This window comes from Gekko japonicus, unplaced genomic scaffold, assembly GCF_001447785.1.
Source record: "Gekko japonicus isolate JY-2015 unplaced genomic scaffold, Gekko_japonicus_V1.1 scaffold8414, whole genome shotgun sequence".
Taxonomy (NCBI): Eukaryota; Metazoa; Chordata; class Lepidosauria; order Squamata; family Gekkonidae; genus Gekko; species Gekko japonicus.
Genome location: NW_015202205.1, coordinates 1 through 10,083, shown reverse-complemented (window position 1 = coordinate 10,083; position 10,083 = coordinate 1). Strand labels below are relative to the sequence as shown.

Below are 10,083 nucleotides of genomic sequence, written 5' to 3'. Positions count from 1 at the left end.
CTTCAAGGACAAAGACCTGTGAAAGATCTTGCCTTGAAGTACCGTACTTGTTTTGAGAAGAGTTACAGAGCGGCACATCCTCGACTCCTACGTTCAAGCAGACTCTCACACATTCACACTTCCCTCCCCCCAGGAACGCCATGTCAGCCAGGACAAGAGATAAGGGACTGGGGAAAGGAACCAGATGTACATAGGAAAACAGAATTCAGACAGGTAGTAAATAACACAGGTACAGCCCCAGCCTGATAATAACAATTACAACTATCATGCATACCATGATTGATAATCACATTTTTAGGAGCCTAGTTCAATAAACTGCAAAACATCGGATCAGCTTTTCCAATATGAGCTACAGTGTGAACACAAATAGGGAGGCACAGGTGTTTAATTTATGAGATCAGAATGGAATATTTACTGTAAAGGGGGAAAAAATGTTTTCAAATAGAGGCCATCATTGAACCAAAGCAAAGAGCACAATTTGGAACTTAAAGAGTTCAATTTCATTGTTTAAAGCTGTCCCCTGAGCAACTTCAGTAGAAATAATAAATGCAGCATGGTGAGTATTCCTTGGACTGAAGTTTAGCAATTGAAGGATTATTGAGTTAGCAGAGTGCTCCTTGTGTAAGCCATAGTTCTATCAGAGCAGTTCTTGAGAAAGAGCAGTTTCTGTCAGAGCTCTCTCAGCCCCGCCTACCTCACAGGCAAAGTTCCCTCTAAGTTGCAGTCTTGTGAGCAAAAATTCTACTTTGTGAGCTGCTGGCATGAAAGTTGTGAGCAAGCGATTTGGCTCTTGCATAAATTACCGTATTTTTCGGACCATAAGACGCACCTGACCTTAAGACGCACCTAGTTTTTAAAGGAGGAAAACAGGGAAAAAAATATTCTAAACCTTCGGTCCATAAGACGCACTCACTTTTCCTCCCACTTTTTTTGGAAGAAAAAGTGAGTCTTATGGTCCAAAAAATACGGTAATAGAAAACAGAGAGTGAGTATAAATGGGCAATTTTCTCAGTGGAGGGTGGTAAGCAGCGGGGTACCGCAGGGATCAGTACTTGGTAGTAGATAACTCACTGATCAGTTGTAGTAGATAAAGCAGGGATCAGTTGTAGTAGATAACACAGGGATCGGTGGATGTTGAACTGCCTAAGAACCTATGTTCTTTACATTCTGTGTTTCATTTAAGCCTCCTCAAGAAGGACAATGGGTCCTGCAAATGGCGACCGGAACTTCCAACCCCTCCTCCCATTTTGGTGGATGGGGAAGCGCATTATGAGATTGCCAACATTCTGGACTCTAAGATGAAATGTGGCAAACTGTTCTACCTAATGGAATGGGTTGACTTCAGACCCCAGCACTGTAAATGGGTGGAAGTAGGGGATATTCGGGCCCCTAACATGCTCAGAGACTTTCACAGACAGTTCCCGGAGAAACCGGGAGGTCTCCCGCCCTGACCGGGAGGTAGGGGTAAAATGTGTTTTTGAAGGGGCAGTATGTCAGCAAGCTGCCAAAGAGCTCTGTGTATCTTTTAAGTGTCTTTAAGTTCCTTTCTGTTTTACCCTGGGCCAGACTGTTGTATGCATTCCATTCTATGAACGCTATTACTGCTTTGAAACTTAGTTATCTTCCAAGGACTGCAGGTGTGGAGACGAAGCCAGCGAGCTGGACTGCTTTCTAACAAACTGAAGTGTGGGAAGCAATTATATGTTTATCTTCTAGGAGCAGTTGATTCTCAGAGAGTTTAGGCGCGCAATGTATCCTAATCATGCAAGCGGGAATCTTACCCATTGGCCCTGAAGGTTTATGAATTGGTTTATTATCTTGTGCTCAAGACTTTGTGACCATTCTAAACAGTTCCTGTGTTCCAGTTTCTTCAATGCTTTAATAAATACTACCTTGCTACAAGAGTGTGTTTATCTGGATGCTTGAGGGATCGGACAAGCGGTAAGAGAATACCTGAAATCCATGTAAGCAGACATTTTAGAGAAAATGACCACTCTCTTGATCCAACTAGAAGAGTTAAAGACTGCTCTCTCTCAGACTACTCAAAGGCTGATGCAGCAATTAACTTAGGGCTGGTGAATCAAGCAGATATCAAAGCCCTACAGGAGTTGTCTCCATCACAGAGAGACCACCTAATAACACTAGAAGTGGAAATGAAATCAGCAAATCAAAAATTTGGAGGATTGAAGGAAGAAGCTGAAGAAAATAAGAACCTAATAAACTTTATGGCTCTTCTCGTTGCTAATGCTTTGAATCTGGAAGAAGGTGTGCTTCCAGTCATTACTTTTGCCTCCTGAATGGGTCCTATATATATTAAAAAAAACAGATGCCCAAATCCGAGAGATGTCCTTATAACTATACCAGACACAAGAATTTGTTGGAAGAGTCTGGAAGCTGGAAAACTAGGAACTTCTCAATTTGAAGGTGAAAATTTGCAAGTACTTCCTGATATCCACAAAGAAACAATAGCCATTTGCTGAAGATTGAAACCAATCATACCTCCTGGAAAACTATATGTAGCCCATCAAGGTCACCAGCTCTATGCATGGGATGAAGAAAGTGGAATAGACTTACTTTATACACTTGAGCAAGAAACTCCCATGGAACAAGAAAACAAAAAAATGTTTAAGAGGAAGAGACTTTTTCCAACATTTCCTCAGAAGGCAAATAAAATTCCAGTGCCCAACAATGCAGGAGGACTTTGAGTCTTGATATAAATCTGAATTTGAAGATCTACAATCACAATGCTTCTACATCTGAAAATGTTTGTAACTATGGTTCTGTTTCATGTTTATCATCTACTAGGCTAATGGGGGGTGATGGGGGTTCGGGGTGGGTGAGTTACGAGAATCCTCAGCTGGTGGGAAAAGGCTATGACCTGCTGTGAAAGGTGCAAAACACCAATGCTTTCCTTATATTGATGTAATAGTCTCTGCTTGTGACGTCTGTGCTTCGACGTGGCAAATTAAATCTGTCCATGATTCGTGACAGCTGCTGGCGTATGTTGTCTGCAGACATCAGGGACTGGTAGTTAATGAAGTTGTCATAACACCACTGAGCCGATTTGTGATTTTGTTTGAAAGCATGGTAGACATTCAGCAAGGTCAAATGGTCTCCATCTTTGTGGGCAAACCTCACCTTGGCCTCATCTGCTGCTTTCTTGGCTTCTGCGGGGCGAACAAAACATGGTGGGACTGACAACATGGCAGCAATAGATAGAATCTCATTAGAACAGTTGTAGCCGCAACTTGCAATAACCGTTTTGGCCAGCTGTGGATCGAGGGGAAACTCTGCCATCAGGGATCCCAATTCAGTCAGGTCTCCATCATCATCCAAGGCAGCCAGGCAATTCAAAAGCTCTAGGGCTCTCTTCAAGGTTTCTGGAGCTGGTGGATCCATAAAATCAAAGCGAACCAAGTCATCTATACCGAGTTTCTTCAGCTGTAATACCACAGAATCCAAATTAGATGTCAGAATATCCGGATAGGAGTTGAGCTGCATCTTAGTTTCGTAGGTCTTCTCTGTATACAGCCGAAAACATTTTCCTGGCCTAGTACGGCCGGCGCGGCCAGCCCTCTGCCGAGCGGAAGCTTTGCTTATTGCAGTCACCAGGAGAGATTCTACTCTTATACGAGGATTGTACACGTTTTGCTTAGCAAATCCGGAATCGATGACAAACGTCACGCCATCTATCGTTAATGAAGTCTCAGCGATATTAGTAGATACAACCACCTTTCGTCCTATTGCACCGTTTGGTTTTTTCGGAGGGGGCGGCTCAAAAATCCTCTGCTGCTGCTCTGGTGGAAGTGTCGAATATAATGGAATGATTTTAATGTCACCAACTTCAGGGCCCAGACCATCAATTTCACACTTTATTCTCTTACAAGCTTCATTTATTTCCTCTTGGCTGGTAAGGAAGAGAAGAAGGTCTCCTTCCTCTTCTTCGCACATGTGAATCTGGATTACTGTACGAATGGCTGCCGCAAGATAATCGCTCTCTTGTTTTGGAGAATAAAAAATCTCCACAGGGTGTGTACGACCAGGGATAGTGAGAAGAGGACAGTTACCAAAATAAACTTGAAACTTGCTGGCATCTAGAGTAGCACTCATAATTATAACCTTTAAGTCAGACCTCTGCATTATGACTTCTTTCAAAACTCCCATCAAAATATCGGTAGCCAAAGTTCTTCCATGGGCTTCATCAAGAATTATTACTCCATAGCGTTCCAGCAAAGGGTCATTCATAGCTTCACGCAGTAATATACCATCAGTCATGTACTTGAGAATAGTTTTTGCTGAACTGCAGCTTTCAAATCGAATGGAGTAACCCACTTCCTCGCCCAACATCACATCCATTTCATTGGCAACCCGCCGAGCCACGCTCATTGCAGCAACTCTCCTGGGCTGGGTACATGCCACACCTCTCCCCGGTCCCGGCAGTGATCGCATGTAGTCAACACACCACTGAGGGATCTGTGTTGTTTTACCAGAACCTGTCTCACCAACAAGTACGAAACACCGGTGCCTCATCAAGATATTGGTAAACCTTTCCTTATACTCCCAGACAGGCAGCTGAAGCGAGCGGAAGCTTTGCTTATTGCAGTCACCAGGAGAGATTCTACTCTTATACGAGGATTAAACACCTTTTGCTTAGCAAATCCAGGATCGATGACAAACGCCACGCCATCTATCGTTAATGAAGTCTCAGCGATATTAGTAGATACAACCACCTTTCGTCCTATTGCACCGTTTGGTTTTTTCGAAGGGGGCGGCTCAAAAATCCTCTGCTGCTGCTCTGGTGGAAGTGTCGAATATAATGGAATGATTTTAATGTCACCAACTTCAGGGCCCAGACCATCAATTTCACACTTTATTCTCTTACAAGCTTCATTTATTTCCTCTTCGCTGGTAAGGAAGAGAAGAAGGTCTCCTTCCACTTCTTCGCACATGTGAATCTGGATTACTGTACGAATAGCTGCCTCAAAGTAATCTCTCTCTGGTTCTGGAGTATAAAAAATCTCCACAGGATGCGTACGACCAGGGATAGTGAGAAGAGGACAGTTATCAAAATAAATTTGAAACTTTCTGGCATCTAGAGTAGCACTCATAACTATAACTTTTAAGTCAGACCTTTGCCTTACAACTTCTTTCAAAAGTCCCATCAAAATATCGGTAGCCAAAGTTCTTCCATGGGCTTCATCAAGAATTATTACTCCATAGCGTTCCAGCAAAGGGTCATTCATAGCTTCACGCAGTAACATACCATCAGTGATGTACTTGAGAATAGTTTTTGCTGAACTGCAGTTTTCAAATCGAATGGAGTAACCCACTTCCTCGCCCAACATCACATCCATTTCATCGGCAACCCGCCGAGCCACGCTCATTGCAGCAACTCTCCTGGGCTGGGTACATGCCACACCTCTCCTCGGTCCCAGCAGTGATCGCATGTAGTCAACACACCACTGAGGGATCTGTGTTGTTTTACCAGAACCTGTCTCACCAACAAGCACGAAACACTGGTGCCTCGTCAAGATATTGGTAAACCTTTCCTTATACTCCCAGACGGGCAGCTGAAGCCGTTTTTTTAAGATTCCATAATAGCGAGTTGTGTGTGCTAGGTTTGTAAATGGGTTTATACCATGTGGAAATACAGTTGGCTTTAAAGATGGCAACCCAACATCAGCAATGAGCGTAGAATTGGTTGAAGGTCGTAAATCCTTCTCATCTTGTTCCCTCTCATTACCTTCATTACCTTTGAACTGCTTTGCAACAACTTTCAGTAAAAAGTCGAGGCAACTGATGTCCCAGATTCTCCACTTCAGTTGAGGAGGAAAAGCCACTGGATCCTCAAACTTCTCCTCCTCCTCCTGACACCTGGAGAGAAACAAGGTTAATCTACCATACATCTGATCCTGAACTCTCAAGTGGCAAAAAAGAAAAGGACTGAGAAAGAGGGAGGTGAACTGGGGACAGAAGGAGAGTGCAGGCAGGCAGGACAAGACAGGATTTCCTCAAGGGAAATGAGCATGATCCACTTACCTCTGCAAGGTGCTTCTGACATCCTGGAGGGAATAGAGAGAAAGAAATGGGAAATTAGGGCCTGCCACAGACCACACACCTCAGACCTGCAGGGTGACACGCTCTGTCCATTTGGTTTATCCACCTCAGGGTTATATATTTGTGGGGGAAATAGCAAGGCTAGCTCCATAGGTCCACCAGAGTACAGAGCAGACTGTCCCAGATGCCTGGGGAATACAGATATGCTACACATGACCACTTTTTAGGAGCTGCACTTCACCAACCCCAAACCATCAACCAGGCATAATGGTGGTACAATAGGAACTGCAATGTGGACTACTGGCATTTGGGTCCCATTGGCCAGGCAGCTGCTTTTGAACAAATGTATAGTCAAATATGAGAGATCACGGGACAGGCTAAATTTTGTAAAGAAAAACAACCGTGATATGATGACTAAATCTTGTTAGGGGAAAAAAAATATCTAATGCAGAAAGAAAAACTTGAGACCAATTTATTTCAAAGAAACACCTTTATGACTTGTTATTCACGGCATTAAAGAAGATATATATTTTTTTCTAACAAGGTTTAGTCATCATATCACAGTTGTTTTTCTTTACAAAGTTTGAACAAATTTATGACAGATGGTTCCCACAGCCTAAAGGGGGCAGCCTCTAGCCCAGGGGTGTCAAACATACAGCCCATGGGCCAGATCCAGACCCTGCAAGGCCCCAATCTGCCCCGAGAGCAACTGGCTAAGTGCTTCTTCCTGTTTCTTCCACTGCAGCTCCTTTTGGCCAGTCTCTCTTATTTTCTGCTTCAGAGGAGAGAAAGAAAGCCTTCCCTCAATTGGCTGAGGGAGGGGGAGGGAAACACCCAGAGAGAGGGGAGGAAATGGCATCTTGTGGGACTTCTAAGAAGATCAGCAAGGTTTTATTCCAGGTATAAGCACACTTTTTCTTGAGAGGGAGGGAGCCAGCCAGCAGCAGCAGCATACCAGAAAGAGAGAGAAAGTCCTGTGTTTAAGACCAAAGAGGTTTTATTCCAGGTATGTGAGAGGGAGAGTCCTATGTTTAAGGCCAAAAAATGTTTTATTCCAGGTATAAGTGTGTGTGAGAGAGTCCTGTGTTGATCACAAAACGTTTTATTCCAGGTATAAGACACACAGAGAGTCCTGCGTTTAACACCAAAAAATGTTTTATTCCAGGTATAAGTGAGAGAGAGACAGAGGGAGGGAGGGAGGGAGGAAAAGTGCCAGAGAGGGTGGGAAATCCCATGGTGCTTGGAGAGATCCCCCTTTCCATTTCTAACAAATGGGGGGGGGACTTAACAGCACAGCTTCCATTCCTTATTAGTGAAAGGGAGCAGGAGTCCAGCAGCACCTTAGTGACTAACAACATTTGTGGCAGGGTATGAGCTTCCATGAATCACTGCTCACTTCTTCAGATACAGCTGGAATGTGAGTTCATTTGTCCTTCTATCTTGGAGAGCAAAGTGATTTCAGGTGTTAAAAGATAATAGCAGGCATTGGTAATAAGAGAAGAAACCTAGGTCTGAATTCAGTCCAGGAGTCAGCATTGTCTTGAGCTTCATGATCAGTTGCAATTCAGCAGTCTCTCTTTCTTATCTCCCTTTGAAATTCCTTTGTAAGAGAATTGCTTTGTAAGAGAAATTCCTTTGTAAGAGAACAGGTCAGCAACTGAATGCCCTGGAAGGTTAAAATGTCCCCCCACTGTTTTTTGAATGTTGTGGTTTCTAATAGCAGTAGAAAGACTGAACCCAGTAGCACCTTAAAAACTAACAAAATTGTGGTATGTACTTTTGTGAGTCACTGCTCACTTCCTCAGACTTATTTCCATTTATTCTTTGCATCCTCCTGGACTGAATCCTCCTGTACCAAATTGAGACCTAGGTTTCCTGTCTTATTATCAATGCTGATATCTCCACCCATCTGCACATCACATCTAATCCAATTATGCCTGCTATTGCCATTCGGCATCTGAAATCATCTTTATAAAGTTTATCTCTCCAGTACCTTGTGTTAAATCTTATGGCACACATGGCCTGGCCCGATAAGGTGACATTTATGTCAGATCTGGCCCTTGTAACAAATGAGTTCAACACCTTTGCTCTAGCCATTCCTCAGGGGAGGGGCCACTTCTCAGTGGTAGAGCATCTGCTTGGCAGGAGGAGAGAAAAGTACACACATACCCACCCCAGCCAAACCCTGCTTCAGCTGAACGGCTCCTGGATGAGTCATACATTGAGGAAAGTGCAACTTTCTCCTGCCATAGGGCTAGAGCCCGCTGGTACAGTTACCAGTCTCAGGAGAGGCCTGCAGCAAGCAAGTTGGCTACTGCACAAATTAGTTTGCTCTGGAGCCCTCCTTCCTGAGCTAAGACCAAAATGTGTGAACTGGAGGCTAAAAACTGTGAGCTAGCTCACCCTAACTCATCTTAGAGGAAACACTGCCCCGGATTCTACCCCCAAATCTGCAGGGATTTCCCAAACTGGAGATGGACACCTTGCCTGCTGGGGGAAACCTGTGGGTTGCCTCACGTTGCCCCAACTGGCCTAATTCCCTGCTCTGGAGGTCAGGAAAACCTCCCCCACCCCTCCAGAACAGCGGCTGACTGATAAACCTGCTTCACAGATCTTCCAGCAGCGTTTTGTCTAGTTCAGAGCTCAAACACTTCTTCTCCAGGTGAGCTAGAGGTTGATCTATGAATAGGGTTGCCAACCTTCTGGTGATGGCTGGAGTTCTCCTGCTATTTACAACTGATTGCGAGGCCTTCCTCTAGGGAAACCGATCTCTGTAGTCCAGGGATCTACTGTAATTTCGTGGAGACCTTCAGGCCAGTGCTCCCTCTAAGCTGTGGAGTCTTGTGAGGGAAAATTCTTCTTTGTGAGCTGCTGGCATTAAAGTGGTGAGTGAGTGGTTTGGCTACTGCATAAACTAGCTTGCTCTGGAGCCCTCCTTCCTGAGCTAAGACAAAAAATGTGTGAGCCGGAGGCTAAAAAACTGTGAGTTAGCTCACACCAGCTCAGCTTAGAGGGAACACTGCTTCAGGCCCCACCTGGGGATTGGCAACGCCAGCACCGGGACTCGCACAGCTTCCCCTACCTACCTTGTGTTGCTGGGAAGCTTCCTGGGCAAGAACCACCTCATGGCCTTGGTGCTCCTCCAGTCTCTCGCAGAGGAGGGTCTCCTCATTTCGGCAGAAAAGGTTCAGAGCCTCCTGGTGTCTCCCGCAAACCCCTTCCTCCTCGGCTGCTTCCCCGTTTCCGCTCCGGAGGCTGATTTTCTTCAGTCTCCCCACCACGTTTGCCAGCTGCCGATTTGGCACGAGGTTCCTTTGCCGAACTGTTTCTCTGCACTGGGGGCAGCGGGAAGGCTCCGAGGCCCCCGACGACTCCCCCCAGCCCGAGGCCAGGCAGGCTCGGCAGAAGCTGTGGCCGCACTCGGGGATGCTCACCGGGTCCCTGAAAAAGTCCAGGCAGATGGGACAGGTGAGTGCCTCGCAGAGCTCCTGCAGGTGACCCCCGGCCGCCGCCATGGCTGCCTCGAGCGTCGGGAAGGGAGGGCTGGTTTCGTTTCCCTCTGTTGGCGAGGCTGTCTCGGCCCAGGAAGTTCCCTCCCTTCAAGCGCCTCAGGCTCTCTAAAGGGAAAGGTGAGGGTTCCCCTTGCTCGAAGGCCAGTCGAATCCGACTCTAGGGGGCGCTGCTCGTCTATCTAATGACGTGAAAATCAACGGACTGGGGCAACCGAGGCGAACTGCACAGCTTCTAGAGAAGGCGAAACAGATTTTTTTTAAAAAATTAATTCACTAAGGGGGAAAAAAATTGTGTGTGTGTAAAACGGAAGAAGAGAGCGTATTTTCATCACACCCGTCTTATAAAAGCCAAGGACCAGTCTGGGACGCCGGATCTGCGAAGGACCCAGACGAGTGCTGTGCCCAGACTTCTGGCCAGCCATCACGAGGCATACAGGGAATGCCTCCCCCCCCCACCAACTGGAGTGAAAAGAGTTGGGACACAGTTCGAGTCCAGCGGCACCTTAAAGACCAA

The 10,083-nt window shown here is 45.7% G+C and overlaps 1 protein-coding gene and 1 pseudogene across 1 annotated transcript; both read right to left on the bottom strand.

Moving 5' to 3' along the window:
• Positions 1–2,871: 2,871 nt before the first annotated feature.
• Positions 2,872–4,551, bottom strand: LOC107125053 (annotated as a pseudogene).
• Position 4,552: 1 nt separating this feature from the next.
• On the bottom strand, positions 4,553–9,572 carry LOC107125052 (pre-mRNA-splicing factor ATP-dependent RNA helicase DHX15-like). Its single transcript, XM_015428525.1, has 5 exons — positions 9,144–9,572; positions 6,040–6,062; positions 5,753–5,874; positions 4,748–5,614; positions 4,553–4,572 (listed from the first exon to the last, which is right to left on the bottom strand). The coding sequence occupies exons 1-5, from the start codon at positions 9,570–9,572 to the stop codon at positions 4,553–4,555; spliced, it is 1,461 nt and encodes a 486-aa protein (XP_015284011.1).
• Between the last annotated feature and the right edge of the window lie 511 nt (positions 9,573–10,083).